Here is a 19843-nt window from a genome sequence, read left to right as displayed (position 1 = left end):
TGTCTTTCTCATGTCTGAAAGAAAGGGGAGTAATGAAAATCAGTATTAATAAGATCTGGTTTAATGTGCATTTATGGGAAAGTCTGTCTGACTTATACTCCAGATTCAGATGTAATGTCAGACCCTAAGAATTAACTCTGGCTTTTTTGCAGAATAGGGCTAAAAATTTGCTGCTTTCAGCTTTGAAACTGGAAGTGTTGCAGAGATGTGGGTAAAATGGAGGAAGTTAGTGGAACTGATCTTAGTCTCATCTTTTTATATAGAAGTAGTTGCAGACTGAGAAGTGGCTTGTTCTCTTACGTATGCTGAGTAAAATGTCTGGGGTATTTGCAGACCACAGTCTTAGTTGATAGCTCCCTGAGGCAGAGCAGAAAACCAAGACATCTTACTCAAGTTATTTGAAGTCTATTATATCCTGAATATAACGCCTCCACGTAAGTAAAAATCAGAGCCCTAAATGGAAACCTGCTTATATAACTGATGAGTGGTAATGCAGCTACTCTGGAAAATGGAAGGATAGAGCATGCAAGGGATGGAAGTATACTCATATAAGATTAAAAAAGAATATACGAAGAGACAAATTAACATTGGAAAGAAGTTTGGAAAATGCAAACTACACGAGGCAGAAAAAGAATAGAAGGAAAACTTTCCCTGCCATCAGTTGTATAGTAACAGGAAAATGACTCTTCATCTGACAAAAAACCAGAAACTGCCCCGAAAAATAGCCTCCCAACTATCCCCAAACAAAACAAGCACTGCCACTCCCACCACCAAAATCAAAACCCCAAAATCTAAACCCCAAACAAATGAACAATACCAAAAAACTTACAACCAATTAAACAGCACCACCAGAGATGCATGAGAGTCAGTTATGTGCAGTGAAGAGGTAAGACTGCTACACAAATCACACTGGTGTTCAGGACATGCAGGGGACTTTTCTGAAAAATGTGTTTGTGATGTTGAGTTGGCATCATTGGTATCCCCTATTTGCAGACACTTTTCAGCAGGATATCAGGCAGACACCTAACCTGCCAGGATTAGTTTTTCATCAGCTAAGAGAAATGGCCAAATCCAAGACTGTTAACTTCAGCACTGAAGGAGTCAGTCATAATTGTAATGAATTGAGATTAGTATGAGTTTCTTTCCCTTTCTTGTCTGTAAAACAGTCTAAACAATTCAATTAGATGTAGATGCCTAATAATTATGTAAAGCTTGGTGAAATGAATCTCTCTTCAGAACATAAGAATATAGTATTCCTAAGGCAAAATATAAGAAATCAAACACAATGTCCTCCATACCAAGGAGACTGGGAGTGTGTAAAAGGCATCCATTTTCATAATTAGAGAACACTACATTAAATACATCTAGAGGAAAAAGATAAAAAACATATAAATTTATGTATAATAAGTATGGCAGCAAACTCAGCAAAAACTTAAAAAATATTTAGCTAGTGAGAACCTGAGTGAGCATGGGATTCATAAAAAGAAATTTGACCTCGGAAAACTAAAAAGGATTTCCTGGCATATTTTAAGGCATAGAAATTTCTCAGGACATTCCAAAACTGCTCTGCCTGTAGCTTGGCAATAGGGTTTATTTTCCTGCAGAAGGGCAAGTTCTGCTTATGGTACATTTAACATGATTACAAAACTGGAGATACCATTGGTACGAGTAAGATAAATTATCGCATTAGAAAGGATGAACTCTGTTGTAACCTGGCTGTGCACAGGCCCTTAAAGCCTTAGAAAGTCTCTGGTGACAGCTGCCTCAGGTGAGATCGCTTTGAGGCTCTTCACTTCAAGTGCAGCTTTTGTATAAAACACTTGAACCCTGGTGCTGGCAGAGGGAACTAATTTAGAAGCACAGGCAAGTTAGCAGGGGTTTCTGCACTCTGTGTGTGGAAGATTGTTTCATGAGATTGTCCTTGGCATCACCATCTGGCAGAAGTATTCCAGAAAGCAGATGTGTGAAGAATGTGGACTGGCAGCAGTTACACCCCTTGCTAATGACAGTTTAATACCAGTGGCACCACAAATCTAATCATTTGCAGGGTGCAGGGAGAATAAACCTTAAAAATTAAATGCAGTGAAGTATAAGTACAAATTGTTTTTGATCAAGTAAATTACTTCAATATCACAGAGGAGAACAGATACGGTCTGATTGAAACAAAGTGAAAGCTTTCAGAAACCTTTCATCAATAAATTATGTCAGGTAAAATGAATCTGCATCAAGACAGCTCCTGAGGATAGCAGTGGATGTGATGTCTCTACCCTGTAAAAGGAGAACCCTGGGACCAGGAGGATGGTGGAAGTAGAGGGTAAAAAGAGAATAATGCGAGCAAGAGTTTCCAAACCCATGGGCAGCATTCTGCTCAAACTAAAATACTGCAGTGAAAGCAAGGCAAGGAAATGGCTGCTAGAACTTTGTGAGTAACAGCTGGAGTAATAGTCTTGCTATGAGCCTCTGGTAATGGAGAGCTAAAGCCAATGGACCAAAATTATGGTCCAATAGAAAAATAATTATTGGCCTTTTTTTTCACAGGAAGTCAGATGAGATATTTGATTAAATGCATGAGATATAGCAGCACAATAATAGTTAAAATAGTTCACAGCTGTGTGGAGAGGGTTTTTGAGAAATCTCCAGCTTCTGCACTGCCACGAGTCAAAGAATGCTCTCAGAGTTCTAAAGGTACAACTTGAAAGGAAAATACAATCCCTTATGAGAAAAATCCTGTAAAGAACTTTTCTTGCAGAATTTAGTGGAAGGACAAGCAACAAATGTAGAAGAAGGCTTGGAGGAACAATCCCTTTTATTCCGATGTTTGCTTATTTTTGTAAAGATTCTAAAAAAAATAAAACAAAAGTGATAATTCACTATGTATTTTAGAAAAGAAAATCTGTATAAAGATAATAGAATCTTTTTCTTTGAGTGGTATAAAGAATAAAACACAAGATTGACGTCATATCAGAAGGGAACAGTAGCTCCAAGGAAAATGAAAATTCTAAAATTCTGGAAAAGCTTTTTGATGGCTGTTTGGTACAGTAGTGAGGATAGATTGGAGTGCTACTCTCTTAGGCCAGTATGAGTGTTCAAAGAGAACCTGTAATCAGGGCTGTGTGTTTCTCTATGGAATGTAAAAGCAGGATCCCAACACGAGCTGTGCTGGGTGAAGCCCTTGAGCGAGCTGACAGCACCTGCATAACATACAGTGGAGTAATGGAAATACAGCATTGCTTTTTGTGTGATTGTGAGAAACCATGCTCAGTCCAGGTATGGAAGTAGATTCAAAAGCTGTGTGGCAAGATCAGGACAAGGTATGGCATTTTGCAGAAGTGTATTTCACTCAGTAGCATGCTGTACCTGTGGCCAGATTGGTAATGAGTAAGAAGTGCTGGGACTGCCTTAAAATAAGCAGTCCTTACATCTCCCTGAGCTGAGCTGCTGAGAGAAGAACATCTTTGCGAAGTCCTGCTAATACAGAGTCTGTTTAGTTTAATACATCCTCTGAAAATCTCTACCGCTGTGAGCAGATTGGTCCAAGGACTGCACTCAGACTCTCCAGCAGCTTTTTCCAATGTGTAACACATGTTACAGACACAATTAGCTGGTTGGACGAAGTTGGAACTCTCTAATAGGTTTGTGAAGAAAGCACATTAAGTGGAGGGCTCAGTGTTGAAAATGTGAAGACACATTGCCCAGGAATAGGTTTTGCTGTGGAGGGAAAGTAGAAATCCAGGGAAAGCAGCCTTCTGGCAAGCCAGATCTTTGCTGTTGTAAGGATATTTTAATACAGAGAAAGACCTGCTAGAAAGCCTTCACAAAATAATGTTCCCCAAGAGGTATGCAAACCCTAGTGCAAAGAGCATATGAGGATAATTAATTATGGCACATATCTAAGAATAAAATAGGTTAGTGAACATGGAAAGAAATTTGAGGTATTTATTCTAATATTAGTTTAAAATTCTGAGTAGATAAACCAGAATGTTTTGTTTATGAACAGTGCCAGATTAAAATAACAGAACAAAGGCTACATATTAAGAGATCAGACTGCCTTCTGCCTTTTGATCAGCAGAGCAGCTTATCAAATATAAATCAGAAATAGGAAAAGCAATGCCAGATCTCCAGCCAGGATGGCTCCTGTCCCTGCACTAGTCTGGAGCAGGACAATTGTCTTGAGAGGGTCTGAGGCTTTCCTGTGAGCCTGTGAATGCTGGCATACTGAGTGGGGACAGTGAGATGGGCAAAGCTTGAGAAACATGGGGCAGGGCGTGGGTGGGAACAAGACAGATTTTTGCAAGTGTGACGAGTGACTTCTGTGCTTGGCATCAGTACCTTGTGTCGATTGCCAGTACACTGCACACACACACTGGTGCTGCCCCTGGCACAAGTACAGGCTGTGATAGAGGTGGGGAAAAGCACAGTACAGCATGAATGAGCATGAGGTTTTCTCATTCTGTGTTGTATTTCCGAGGGAGAGGTCTCTTGTCATGGTTTCAGTCATGAGCTGCTCATAATACAAAAACCAGCAATATTGTGCATGAGCATGTGTAGCTATTCTATGAACATGATTTGGTTAAGAAACATAGTTATTGAGATCATTGTTTTTCTTTCCCATCTTTGACAACTCCTGTGCTAACTCCTAATCCAGAGGGGATACCAAAACTGTTTGTCACTCAGATTTCACTCTAGTAACTTTTTTTTTGTTCCAGATTCTTTCACAGTAGTTCTTGGTCCACTCTCAGGCAAGATGATCAGTGAGGGATTTGAACTAAATTTCTGCAAGACATTAAATTATAGTTTATAATGGAAATATCTTTGATTTCTCAGTAGGAAGTAATTCTGGGTTTAGATGCCAGACAGTTCAATGAAAAGTCAAAATTTTTCCAAGGGATTTTTCATTCAGTTGAAAGCTGATTTTTCAGCTGAAAAAAATTTGACCATCACATTTAATAGAGTTTTGTCTGACTTACAATAGTAGTCAAGGACAGAGATTTGTAAATATTTTGGATTGAGGATAGCTATGTATGTCTGACCTCAGTACTAAACAAAGTCTTTGAACCACTTTTGAAGGGAAAGAGTAGTTCAAGGACATGGAGTTACATGGAAAATTGGATAAAATGCAATGTGTTTTTAACAAAAGCCAATTGTGTCAGATTAGACCAGTATCTGTCTTCGATAAGAACTGTTTGGCTGGACAAGGTTGAAGTAGCAAATCAAATCTATATATGCAGTTTTAAGTAAGGCACATAAGGTACACTGCCTCATGGGACATTATTATTTGAGAGAGACAAAAGGGAATAGTATGCATTTGAAGACAGATAAGAAATTAATTTCCTGTTTAGCCAGCTTGGGTCATCTTAGAAAGGGCATTTAGAAAGGGAAGAGAGAGTACAAGAGGTGTGCCTCAGGACCAAGTCTTGGCAACAGAGAGCTTTGAATCTGGTGGTGTTACATGGCTGTCCTTTGCTGTGTTTGTGAATATCAGTTGCTATAAAATATGTTATGCCCTCTCTGTATCATTCCCTCCTTGATTTTGTTACTTCTAGCTGTTTTTCTCAGTATCACACTGATTGTCACTTACAGTAAAGCACTCTGACATATGAGAAGTGTCTGAGACGTGCATGTTTCCTCTCCTGTCACTCTGGGGCACTGAGGCATTGTCCTGTGAACCTTCTCAGGTGAGCAAACTGAAAGGAGCCTGTGACACATGAAGTGGAAGGAATTTAAGATGCAGAAAGATTTAATAGCAGAGCACTTTTTTGACCTCACAGTTTTGACAAAGAAACTCTTAAAACATCATATTGAGAGGCAAGCAGAAGACTTTTTAACCTGAAAGAAAAGATGACAGCCGATTATATTTGTGGCTGCAGTAACATTGTCTGAATGGTTAAATCAGGCTTCTGTTGCTTGTGTTAAGATGAGATGGAACTTAGAACAGACCTATCATCATTGTGAGATTCTGTGTGTCAGGCTGTTTTATTTGCCTGCATCTCAGTTCTGTCACTGAGGAACTCATTCAATCTTTGGCCATAACCTGCTGAGCTACATCCACTTCACGTTCTGTTCCTTGCTTCAGCAATGTACAGAAAATACTCTGCAGTTTCCTTGAGGAATTGAGACTGGCAGGTCCCAGCTCCCAGGTAGTATCTGTGCCTCTGCTGTATGAAGTCATTGTGGTTTACTCAATGTTGCGTGGTCTGTACCTGCAGGGTTTGACTTTCAGTTAAGGCATGGTTGATCCCTCTGTGTGTGTGTGTGATAACATTATGGGGCAGCCTAGCAAAGGGCAGAAAATTCAAATACACAATACCAATGCTAATATTAGTTTGATTTTCTTATTGGCAGTGTAATGCTTTATGTGAGTTCAAATAGCTAAAAGCCATTTGAACTCATATAAACATTTCCATTTTGAATGGTTTTTTTGTAACCAAGGGATGATTGTTTTGGAATACACTTATGATTCACTTTCTTCCCTCCTCCAGTTCTAAACCTGCCCTTATGATCTTTGTCTTTTAGATGCCAAGATAAACTATTGTACATGTGCATTTGTGCTTATACCATGAAAATTAGTGTGAACTTGGAGGAGCTGGGAGGTGATAACAAGGGACAAAGAACAGCATAATTGGATGAATTTTGCAACTGGAAGATTCTGACCCTCTGTCAAGCAAGCTAGATGAAGGGGTTAGGAGAGAGGCTCATCAGCTCATTATTGCAACTGGAAGATTCTGACCCTCTGTCAAGCAAGCTAGATGAAGGGGTTAGGAAAGGAGGCTCATCAGCTTGTTCTATTGTGCTCACTCCTGATGTTTGGATGGAGAGTTGGCAGCCGAGCAAAGCCCTCATGGGCAGGTGGATAGAAAAAGTAGTAGCATGTGAACTGATCTCTCAAACCTGAGCAAAATAGTTTTGAAGGAAAATATATGCTTTTGTGGAAAAACATTGGTTTGTACCATAGTATGCACTGCATGCCGAATGAAAATAGTAGAGATATTTTCTAATTTTTGGAGCTGAAACACTTCAGCTTTAGAAAAAAAAGCAAAGCCTTTAGCTGTGCTGCTGTTATTAAGAGTGAGATCCTGCTAAGGGGTTGTTGACTTATGCCCCAGATTTGAGACTTGGTGATGATTTGTCATTCTTAACCCCAGGTAGTTCATGTACATAGGATGTCCTCCCTTCTTTTTTTTCTTCTTCCTTTTCACTCTTGTCTTTTTGCCTGGGTTTTCTTCTTGACATAATTTGCACAGATAAATCCCTCCCTATCGTTCCTCTCTTACTCAGGATTAAGAATTGTCCTTCTACCTCTGTTTGGCACCATTTTAGCACATATTATCTACCTACTACGTTTTCCAGACAGCATGTTTGTTGTGTTGTCCCTCTCAATTCCACTGAGTTTTCTTAGACAAATACTTCAGAAAAGCTTTAACTAGTTTAAGTTCCTTAAAATATTATAATATTATATAAAAAAATTTACCATGTGATAGAGGTATAGAAAGAAATTATCTATATCTTTGTATTATGTCTTGCAGGTTGCTATCCTGTAGGGTGTGGGGAAATTTTGGTTTTTGTGCAGAGCCTATTGTTTGTTACTGATTGTTCTGAGAATAAAGAGTATAGAAGTAATAACAAAAAAATAAGCTGAAGATTTTTCATTAATATTGTGCAGGAGTTTCTATCATGATGTTTATACACACATTCACTGTCGTACCTTGCCCCAAATGTAAAGTACAAAAAGAGATTTACAATTAAAATGATGCCTACTCGCCATTTAAGATTAAAATTAAAACTAGAAAAAGTAAATACCCAAACCCTAAGAAATAATTAACAATTTAGGCTTTTTTGTTTGTTTGTTTTCATTCTGTTTTCTTTCAGTAGCCTTTTATCCAGTGCAGGAGTGATTTCCTCAAAATGAGTTCCTCTTCGACTTTTGGGCATTAATGTGACAATTTTCTTTCTGCTGCTGAATATTATCTGATCCTGAAGCTGGCTACAGTTGAATTAATGTTGCTGTCAATCACAGCTGCTTATCTGAGCCTTATTGGGGCTGAAATTGAAAATTCCTTAATAGTGTGGCGTCAGAGCTTAGGTATTTTCTCACCATGGCCAAATGGTGTTGTTCCCTCCCTCGTTGCCCTCTGCATGCCCCGTTCTGTGACAGCTGCAGTGGGTACAGCCTCTGCCAAGCCTTGCTCAAACCTGTGCGTTTCACCTGTGAAAAGTGAGGGGTGCAGTGGCAGGAAGGAAGTGTGAGCTGAGAGCAGGGGCCAGCCAAGTTCAGCTCTCTTTTTGCACTGCAGCAGTGCTGTTGGTGCAGCAGCTGCTGGAAGGTGAAGCTGCCCTATCACACATGAAGGAAGATTCTGACCTGGTCTACCCTGCCTCTTTTCCTAGGTTTTGCAGGATACTGCTTCCTTCCCCTCTACTGCACAGCTCTCAGGAGATGTTGGAATAAAAATGTCCAGGTATCTGTCCTCAAGCTAACAACTCATATTAATAATTAATAATTAATTTGCTAGCAAGGGTTGTGTTTACAAGGACACTATGACTTTACATTGTGAGCAAAATTTTATGGGGAAAAAAACAAAAGAAAGCATTAAAGGGTGTTTATAATGTTGTAGTGGGAAATAAAGTTTTAGGAAAGAAACTAAACCAACATGCTATTTTGAAGTATTGAGGAAAAACTCAACACTCTAAACCCACAATTTTCCTTATAATCTTCATGATGGAGCTGTGCAAAGGCATGATTAATTTTAATAGTTTTAAGAATTAAATAGTGTTTATGCATAGCATAATATTAAGTCTAATTTCTACTCAGCTAAAGCATTGATTTCTGCTCCTTCAGAGAACTCATAAAACAAAGAAAAAAGATCCTTTTTGCAGCTTGTTTCATGCTCCTTCTCTTTTATATTTGATATAACTAGGTTGTGTCACATACTCTATGGAAAATTTTGTTTAAATTGGAGAAACACAGCATAAACCAAAGCAGTCACATGGCTTCTAGCATAGCACAATTTTGGTGTTTAGGAAGACTTGGGAATCTATCAAATGCACAAGATTCAAAAATTGGAACCAGGGAGAAACAATTTCTCTCAGACAGATTTTCAGACTCCTTTATCTGTTCACACTTCTAGGTAAATATCCTCGGGTTTTGATTCTATGGGATTAATGTAATGATTAATATGAAACAGTTTGCAAAATACGTGTAAGTTGTTTGGCTTGTTTCAGAAAAACTCTTGAAGTCCCATCCACATTAGAGTTTTTGATGAAGACAAAGCATGCTGATGGGTATTGGAGCACACTGAATCCCATTAGCTCACTTGTATGTGTGCACAGATGAATCTATTCACACCAGGAGCCACTGCAGAACAGATGTTACCTTTGAAAAATTGATTTGTTCATAGAGTTTATTTATTCTGTTTGTGCTATTAAACTTTGGCACCTCTCCAAAGAACTGCAAGAATGCTCAGACTTTTTGTTGTATTTTGCTGTTTAATTTGTTAGCTTTGGGCACATTTATATTCAGGGCTGTACCACTGAAACTTAAATCAGGTAATTCAATCATAAATTAGGTACATTGAGTGTCTAGTGCACTAAAGGTGTCCACTCAAGGTTTTGCCTGACTTTAAGTCAGTTTTAAAATATCTGTATGGAGCCAGCGTGACTTTGAATAAAGATTGGGTGTAAGTTCTCCACTTGCTTAACAGGGTAATGCTGAGAACAGGGGAAGAGAGACATTTCACAAGTAACATTACAGACCAGCAGTCACATAAACCAAACTGCCAGATGAAAATAACAAGCCCATGCAATAGAGTCCTGCAAAGATGGATTGCTTCCCTTTCCCCTTATCCTGTCTAGCCAGTGTGACTGGGCAGGACTTTGTTCTGAAACAGGAATACCCTGTGCCACTGCCCAGGCTGCAGACACCTCTTTTCAAAACAGAGAAGGAAGTAAGGAAGTAACTAATTTTTGCCATCAGCAGTGAACCATGTGTGGTGGTAGTTACATAATAATGTAGAAAAGGTAATGAACACTTACATATAGTTATGATATTATTTTGTCATACTAGGTCAGGGGGTGCAGTTCTATGGTCCTTGTTGATAAACCATTTTCTCAGCAAGCCCCTGACCTTCTCATTTGTGTAGGTGCTATGTTGAGTTAGGGAGCTCCATCTGCTGAGCTTCTATAAAGTCCTTATGAAATATGTTTGTGAAACTGATCCTTTGGATATTTGGTGTTGTAGCAGTCAGCACTGCCTCACCTAACTGCCAGACCCCAAAGTGCCTGTGGGACTTGTGAGCTTTGAGTTCTGTAGTAACAAGGCTTAGTCATAAAGAGACTTTACAGTCCTGATGAGTGAAAATTGACTGAAGCTACACTGAAATGAGATTCTGAGAGAGGGTGGGAAGCCAAAGTACCTCTCCCTGTTTGCTCTCTGCTCTGGGGAGCATTCACATCAGTGGATCTGCCTTGGGTCTTGAACTAGTCTCGTGTTGGATATTCTCTGTGGAAAGCACTGCTGCCTCACAGAACTCCAGACACCCCATGGCCCAGGGGAACAGAGCACATTCAAAAGCCTTGTTTCACATTTACTTTGTCTCATCCAGAGTTGCAAGGTGAACCACAGTGAGGGCTACATGGCATTCTCTAATAGTGTCCGTGGGTCCTTTCTGTGATAGCAGTGGTAGTACTATTTACCTATTTAGATGTAAGCCTCAGTTTTCCTCATATGAGGCAAAGACAGGCTTCACTGCATTCATCTCTCTGCCTCAGGGACTATTTAATCATTTAGACAAGGTAAAGTTTTTCTATTGTGAGGAACCAGAGAACACAGCACCTGGAGGGGTTTTCTAAAAATTGAGGTTCATTCTCTGCTGCAAACACGTGGCTCTTTATATCTTTAATAGCCAGTGAGCTCTGCTGGGATGGGGAAAAGCTACCCTGAAAGGGTCTTGTCCTCTTGTGAGCACACCTACAGAATAGGAGCAGAGTGGCAGCATAGGCAGGGGGTGCTCCAGGATGGCAGCACTTGGAGCTGGGTTGAAGGCTTTGCCTGCTGGTGGCAATACAGACATCTGGGCTAGGAATTTACCACCACAGAATGTAGGTGCTTCTGGAAAGTATTCACAAATAAAGAATATCGTGTCTGCCATTTAGATTGATAACCATCAGTATATGTAAAGTCTTGGAAGCTATTAATTTGTTTTGGACGTCTTTTCTGGAAATTATAGAACTCTGGTATACTGCTTCTCCTGCCCTTGTATAATTTTACTTGGGTACACTGAAAGTGTGTTCTTGAATCCAAGTTTTGTTCCTTTGGATTTATCCTATGAATCATGCTATAGCTCTATGAAACAAGCTTACAGCCCTAAATATATCACGAGCATAATGTATATAAATATTATTTTAGCTCAGCACTGCAACCATTTTAGAGAATTATTTACACAGAGAAGCAGAATAATATAAGAAATATGTCATGCAAGATGTCTCTGCAAATCAAGTCAGTATATACTAAAAAACAAGAAGTAATTGATGCCCTTGGGTGACAGACTAAAGAGGAAATAGAAAAGTGAGAAATAGCATAATAAATATAAGTATTATTAGAATTAGGAAATCTGTTTAGGATATCTGCCTGCAAAATGGAAGACTATTTTATGGAATTTTATTTACATTAATTAGGCAAAAAGACTATTTACTGTGCAAAAATGGCAGTTACTCTTTAACTTTGGTTTGGTCTTCTCTGCTTTCAAATTCAGCATGGTTCAGTGCTGAGTGCATAGATTTCTGCAGGCTTAGATCCTTATCCAGAAGATTATTGCCAAGTCATGTTGAGGATTTCCTGTACTGAAAAAGCCAGGTGTGTGGGGCACGGTATTTTGTAATAAAGTGGGCACTTTCCCAAGGGGTTAACTGCTTTTTTCTTCTTAGTATCCAGATAGACCTATCCTTTGTGTGTTTGAAACTGGATACTAAGAAAAGAGGCTGTTGGAGTCAGTAAGAAAGGTGTTCATAGCAAATACATACAGAAAAACCCCACAGCTAAATGAATATTTTGAGGGGAAAAAAAAGTAGCCCAACAACTCAGTTTTGCCTACATGAGGTAGTTCTGCTGTTGGAATGATTTTTAGTCATCTTAGTATCACTTTAAAACATTAGGCAAGTGGAGTAATGCTCTGCTAATTAATCAGAACTAGGTGGACCTGTCCTCTCAACGTGTTCTGTCTTTACAAGTCTTCTCAGAGCATTCCTTCACCAGCCAAAGGTCTGCCTGCTCTGCTCAGAGCCTGCTCCCCTGGACTGTAGAAAGGCAATATCCTAAATGGATCAAGCTACTGAGAAAAGCAGGAAAGCAGAGACAGCTGGGAGCACTGGAGACTTGTAGTGGGAGCACACAGAGAAGGGGGAGGACTGGCTAATTTCCTTCCCTGCTCCCTCTGGTCAGGTCAGCATTTTGGTCAGTCACAGATAAAGCAAACATCCTGTATGTAGTTTTTCTCTGCTAGTTTTTTGCCTTTTTCTGGCTTCTGTTCCAGGCACTTTTCTCTCTCCCCATAACTCGCTTTTTAAATGCACAGTTAATAACTCATCTTTTTTTTTCTTTTTTTTTGACATTCAGAATTACATTCAAAATTTCTGCATTTAATATACTACATTGTAACTGAGGAGTAATGTGTTTTACTGGCTTTTTTTCTTTGTATCTAAACCCACAAATACTTAAAAAATATGTTTGACCTTTGTGATTGCTAAACCTGAAATGTGTTTTGGATGTTTTTACATCTTGCTTTTCTCTGTCAACTGAATATTGTTATGATTGAGTTAGGTTTGTGTGTTGCATTTCAAATGTCTTGTATTGTTTTGAATACATGTTGGCTTTGTGGATTAGTTATAACTTACTCTAGTTTTTAGAAACACAAGAACTGATGCCCCTGCTCTACATCTGTCCAAAGAACACCAGGAAACATTCAAGTTTCTATTCTTGAATCAAAGCATATTTTTCACTTGTAACTTGAAATATGTTTACAAATCTCCTGCTTTGCTGAAAGCATATTCTTCATTGAGAAAAAAATCCTTAGTGTTGTTTGACAGTTACTACAGCATGAGTAAAATCAAAAATAATTTTTATTTCTCATTCTAGCTTGGATTTACTACCAGGCATCAGATTTAATAGTAGGGACTTAACAGCTTGTGTGCCAAGCAGCATAAAATTTTCATCTAACATTATGCATTTATCAAATAATTCAATGATATTTGAGACATATTCTGTCTCTCCTATGAGGAATCCTCAGATTCTACTCAGGACAGAAATTAAATTAGTACAGTGATTTTATATCTTAATTTAAAAAAATTCTTAGAATGGAAAATAATTGCTTGATACCTCATATGTGAGGCTATTACTTATCTATCCTCTGTTCTGAAGTTCATGAGATGTCTTTCACACCTGTCAAAGAAACAGGACCTGATTCTTCTTCATATGGCAGATATCACTGTAGGTACAGACATGCCATCACACCGTGGTGCAAGGACACAGTGTCCTTGAGAAACTTAAGTCCCTCCAAGAAAGTCTTCTTGATCTGGTAGATAGATGTTACTAGATCAACACTGATTGCAGCATAACAGAAATAACAGCATATTCTGTGTTGGAAGGAATCATCAGGATCATTGAGTCCAGCTCCTGGCCCTGCACGGGACACCTCAGGAATCACACCCTGTACCTGAGAACCTTGTCCAAACACTTGTGAGCTCTGCCAGGCATGGAGAGCCTGCTCCAGGGCCCAACCACCCTCTGGGTGAAGAACCTTTTTCTAAAGCCCAACCTAAAACTCCCCTGACACAACTTGAGGCCATTCCCTCAGTCCTGTCACTGGTCAGCACAGAGCAGAGGTCAGTGCCTGCTGCTCCTCTTCCCCTCATGAGGAAGCTGTAACTGCACTGAGGTGTCCCTCAGTCTCCTCTTCTCCAGACTGAACAAAAAAAAGTGACCTCAGCTGCTCCTCATACTGCTACATATGGCTGGTTTGTTCTAGATTGGCAGGCAGTATTGGCTTCCTCACAGAAACATGACAAATGAAAGGGCAGATGGGGAAGACATTGCTCTGGGATTCTCATCATGATATTAGATAAAATTCAGAGCTCCACCATGAAGTTCAAGATAAGGGAAATAAATCTAGAATGCAATAAAGATACCTGAAGGTCACATAAGTATGTCAGTCCACTGTAAACATAGAGCTTTTGAGATGAGATTCAAAGATAGCAAAGCAGAGAAAATGTCATAAAATGCAGATTAATAGGAGCAGAATATAAGGCTGTGCCAAACTTTTTAGAATTTCTTCTAAATCTAGGGATGTTAGTTAAGAACCAGGTCTTGGATCTATTTACTTAATCTCTGAAGACTCTGTGGTGAGATCAATCAGATTCTAAAAGACCAGCATTTTACATAGGCTTCACTTTGTTAAAAAAGTTGCCAGTTAGCAGTTAATATTTTATTGATCTGAACAGTGAAAGAAGGTGCATTTTACTCCCTTTCTTACTACCTGTGGTACTTTAAAGGATTTTCCCCAAATTAGATTACTGCAAAGAAAATAATAACCCAGTGAGATCTGAAGTGAAAGAAATGCACAGCACCTCTCAAGTAACAACAAGTGCTCATCTGGCTTCTCCAGGACTGACCAAAGCTGACAATCCAGCTGCAGAAACCAGTGAATCATTCCCTTAGAAAACATATACCTCATTTTTCTTCCCTTACAGAGAAAGAAGAGAGAAGGAAAATGTACAGTAATCCATGGAAAAGGGAAAAGTAACATGAATTTTCAAATAGCTAATGAAATCATGTTAATTTTTGGGAACTGATATATTTTTTGTTAGTGTAAGGTGTTTGTAGAATATAAAAATACATTTTGTTTGTGGTGAGCAGGAAAATAAGAATACACATCTTTTAATGTTGGCAAGTGTGTGCAGTTTGGAAGGGACAGCTGCTATTAAATTTTTTTTTCCCAGTAGGAAGTACTCTGAAGTCATCAGGCTTCCACATATAAGTAGGTCAAGAAAGACTTCTTCCAAAATTTTTACTTTTTAGCTGCAAACAGGAAACTATTCCTCATTTTTATGTCCAAAAGGCCATAATAAACCTGACCTCGAGCTTATGTACAGTTTTACTTGACCTTTATTTAGAATCCCTTCTGCTAGAAAATTGCCTTTTGTTGTCACTAAAAGTATACTTCACTGTCACAATGAGTCAGTATTCAAAGAGAAAAGCTTTCAATCCAGTATAGAGGTGCAGTGGAAATCCTGGCTTCAGTGATGTCAGTGGAAATGTTTCCACATATTCTGATACCACTAATATTTTCTTCCACCTACTTTATTACGTCAATTGCTTTCCTTACATTTTTTCCCTTCTGTTTTTTCCTCTGGATTACAAAAAAACCCATTTTTTTTTCAATGGAGCAGCATATGTGTTTTTAGATATAGAAGCATTCAGTTCTGCATTTGTGGAGTGGCAGGTTGTATAACTGGCATTCTTCATCACTCCCATCTTTATGAAAGAAATGGTATTACTTTTGCTTCTCTTCAATTGTTTAACATGTGCGCAAAAGCAGAATTCACCAACTTCTCATTCCATTATTTCTTCTCAATATCAACCTATTTATTTTTGCTGCCTGCAGGCAGCACACTTGATAGCATAAGAAATGCTCACTGGCCAGTTTTGTGGCTTGCTTCTCTCATGACAGCAAATCTGATGAGAAAGTTTTGATAAGAGCTGGAACAATAGCAAAATAGAGATCTATGAAGTTAATGCTTTCTTTCTTTCCAACAGTTTAAAATAGTCTAGGTATTTTTTTTCCTCCAGACTGTTTTCCATACTATGAACACTTTTCCTTTCTGTTGGCAAATACTTTTATAACTACTAGTTGTGGAGAGGAAAAAATCCTTATAAAAAGTGTGAATCATCTTTGAAAGCAAAGTTGCAGGTGCAGTTTGCTGTTACTGCACCTGTAGAAATGAATATCTGGTACTTGAAGGCTCTGTTCTGTGGTTTATTCAGCTGCAAACAGGGAACAGGAATATTTGTATCATACAGGCTTTTGAAAGAAGAAATATTGTAGGGTGATTTGAGACCTGTGCTGACAGACTTTTCTTACACATGCATTAAAGGTCTTTGGTTGGAAAATTGGATCCAAAGAGCCCAAATCTGTGTGTATTGAGAGATAAAAATCTTCTCTTGATTTCACTGGTGCTGATCATGTCCCATGAATCTTTGGCAAGTGACACAGTGAGACTGCTGAGATTCTGGGCACGGAAGTCAAAGGTCCTTTACTTTGTGAACCTCTGTCATATGCTAAAATTTGTGGTAATTTCTTTAAGATTGTAGAAATTCCCTTAAGATTCTTCTCAAAAGTTCAGGGTATTTCTAATTCTGCACTTCTTGACTATTTAGTATATTTTGTGAAATTTGATTCCTAAAATTAGAGCCATTTTTAAAGGGGAGAAAAAAAAAATCATAGAAGTTGGGCAATATTCCTGCTTTTTATGTCCAAGCAGTATTAACAAATTGAGACATATAGCAGCAGCATGAAAACAAACTTGCATACTGTTTTGACATGTGCATCTCATGGAAGGATTCCTAATTGGTGAAAATGCCAATCATTGCAGAAAGTGATTCATGCTCAGGGGTGGATGATATCTACTGGTGCCACATGGCATAGAATCAGTGCTGTGGGAACCAGTCATGACCAATATTTGAAGTATTTGGGAGAGTTTTCAGCATTCAAATTTTTCCATAGAAATAAAAGCAGAGAAAAGGGAGAGTTGGTTTTTAGAGGAATACAGGGGTAAAGAAGAGCAAGAAATTGCTGAAAGGAAAAAAAAAATCTACGTATCCATGTTTTAGTTTTCTTAAAAAGGAAAAATGATGCCACTTGCCCACCCTAGGCTCATGCAGTGGTGTTGAAGAATCACCACAGTCAGTCACCATGGGAGTGATGTGGTGTAAGTGCCCAGCTGTTCCATGGCTGCTGGACTAGCTGGGGTCCCTAAAGCCCTGCCTGGGGAGAGGGGTGGTGCTGCCCCTGGGACACACAGCCCTGGGCAAGGCTGCTGGGGTTCAGTGGCTGGCTGTGCTGTTCTGAGAGAGCATGGAAAAGGGACTGGGTGAGCCAGAGCTCTACTCCTGCCCAGATGTTCCCCTGTGCCCTCAGCACTGAAGGATATTGCTGTGCATCTTATTAAAAACAAAACAAAACAAAAACAATCACGTAATCTTTTGCCCATCTTTGCCTCCCAAGACTGGAGACAAAGCTTACCTCAATGTCTGAGGACCTGTCAGCTCCATGAGGCAGGATATTGTTTGGTTTGTTTTAGGCCAAATTTTGTTCTTCTGATTTGTCCCTTGTCCCCTAGCTGCAGTGATGTCCTCGGTGCAGCTTCCCCAGGCTGCTCCTGCTGCTGCTCAGAGGGATCAGTCCCTGGAACTGACTCCGTTCTCAGGACAGGCACTGCACTGCCAGGAGCAGACAGGCAAGGCTTGTCAGAGCCATTACATGTAGGAAGATACAGAACGTGCTCTCATCTGTCAGGAATGAAGAGCAACTGAAGTTTCATTAACGGGGCATTATCAAACACTTGTGAATATCAGAAAATAAGCTTCCATTCACACGAGGTTAGCAATTTGCCTTCTCCACTGGCTGTTAGTCACAGCCTGTTGGTGTTAGAGCTTATAATTTGCTAAGCAGTGGCCATGCTGGGTGTATTTAACTGAAGAATGAGAAACCCCGAGAGATGTACACTTGAGTTGTAAGCAACGATATTTAAAAAAAGTGTCTTATTGAAATATAAGCTAAAATGTGTCATAGGAACAAAGTGCTGATTTTCAAATGGAGGACCACTCAGTGCTCTTGGGCGTTGGGGTAGGGAAGAAATTCAACTACTTCAGAGTTTCACAGGTTACCAAGAAACAATTTTGTTAATGGAGTAATGGGCAGAACCTTTTCTTTCTGCATCCTTTGCAGAGAATTCTCTGCCTTGGAGATTTCTCCAGGTACTAGAGAAAATACCTCAGCAAGCTTTTCTGAATTGCAAGTTTGCTGGCTTGTAATTTTCAGGCTGGAGGAGAGCTATGTTTAAATATGTGATCCTGTATTTCTCCCCTTATGGATCAGTTCAAAGTACTGCGATTTGTCCTAGTGAGGAAGAGTGGAGGTAATTACACTGGTGGGAGGCTTTGTGTGTAATTATGGAAGTTGCCTTCCACAGTAAATAGAGAGATTTTGAATGGCTCAGTTTGAAATGGTACTATATTGTATGTGGCTTAACTAATATTTATAAAAAGGGTCGTTCTAAGTTTTCACATATCTAATTCATGCCATTTAACATATATGAAACTTAAAAAAAATGTACTGTGGGCATATGTACAATAAAATCCCTCTTCAAACCTCTTGAACTCTTCAAACCAGTCATGAAGCAACATTAAAACCTTAAAAAAAATGTACTATGGGCATATGTACAATAAAATCCATATGTACAATAAAATCCCTCTTCAAACCAGTCATGAAGCAACATTAGAATCTGAAAATGCTGTGATAATCTGAGAAAATGGCTGATTCCAATAAAGGCAATGAATCTATGAAAAGAATACCTGTTGATTTATGGAGATCTTTTAACTTGAAGATTGGGGCTGATCAAAGTCTTGTCTCTTCTATGCAGATGGTGTTATTAAATAATGGATGACATGCCATAGTTCAGATCACTCTAATAAAACCATGTAGGATTATCAAAAGGACAGGATCTCACTGATTTTTTTTTTTTTAATGAGGATTTTACATCACTCTTACCACCCCAATGAAACAACTGGAAGGAGTCACCAATGGAAATTCTGCCCTCAGTTACAGCAATTCTTAGGCAGCGTAACTGACTCCATCTGTGCTGGGTTCAGCACTTGGAGCAAGAGCTGAGTTATGTCAGGAGTCATATCAATTCCATTCATTCCAAAGGGCTTATTTTGGATTTACTCTTCTGTTGGGCCATTTGTTACTTTATTGATGCTAATACAAGATGGCAGTGAATTGTGTGCTATTTTTTGCATGTAATTCATCTATGTACTTTTCCTGTATGCTGTTTTTAGAACAAATTCTGTAACTGTAGCTTTGTTTTTTTTTAAACAGATCAGAAAAGTCACCTATGTGCTCTAATGCCATGCCTTTTAAAAGTGTGGTTGATGTACAGTCTAAGGGGACTAGCTGAAATTCTTTTCAGAATCATTATATCTCCTGACCTTCCAAGCTCTTTATCATTTACTGTGACTTTTTTTTCCTGGAAGACTTTACTCACCTCTTTTGTGTCCCCTTCCCTGATATTTGTGCACTCTAGCAGCAGTCATCAAAACTGCAGGTATTAAGGCACAGGGTACAGAATCACAGGAATCCAATAATCTCCTGACTGTGATAGATTGTAGCTCATGAGAATTAGTCCTGAGCATTGTTTGATAGATACAGTTTTGCACACAGGAGCTCTAAAAATGCTCATTGCTGAGGAACTTACACCCACCCCTGCAAGCAACAAGAATTCAAATGAATGGTAATGAGAATTGTTCATGCATCAGAAGGGGAAAAGAATGCAAGAAAAGTCATTTCTCTCCCGAAGCAGCCTGTCTCCTTGACTGTCAGGAGAAGGAATGCATACCTTAGGAAATCAGTCTTCTCTTGTTAATTCCAGCTGAAATGGCTCAAAAAGGTTTCTTCCAAGTGTTTTGACAGAAAGTACAGAGAAGGATAAGAGATCTATTCCTCTGATACTTCAGCTGGAACTAACACAGGAAGGCTTTTAAAAAAGAATATAGTGAGGGGGCTCCATAGTAAAAATG

General features: G+C 39.1%; 1 protein-coding gene across 5 annotated transcripts in view; it reads right to left on the bottom strand.

The window, feature by feature from the left end:
* Window positions 1-19843, bottom strand: part of SLC9A9 (solute carrier family 9 member A9) — a 178908-nt gene that overhangs the window by 8623 nt on the left and 150442 nt on the right. Inside the window, exon 16 of one of the 5 annotated variants that reach the window (XM_039722235.1) lies at window positions 5744-5826. The exons of the other annotated variants lie outside the window; for them this stretch is intronic. Within the exon in view, the coding sequence (XP_039578169.1) occupies window positions 5763-5826 (64 nt within the window). The 3' untranslated portion in view covers window positions 5744-5762. Of the gene's footprint in view, window positions 1-5743; window positions 5827-19843 lie in introns of those variants that run through there. 5 annotated transcript variants of the gene reach the window in all.

This window comes from Passer montanus, unplaced genomic scaffold (genome assembly GCF_014805655.1).
Source record: "Passer montanus isolate IOZ18808 unplaced genomic scaffold, ASM1480565v1 scaffold48, whole genome shotgun sequence".
Classification (NCBI taxonomy): Eukaryota; Metazoa; Chordata; class Aves; order Passeriformes; family Passeridae; genus Passer; species Passer montanus.
This window is presented reverse-complemented; position numbering and strand designations above follow the sequence as displayed.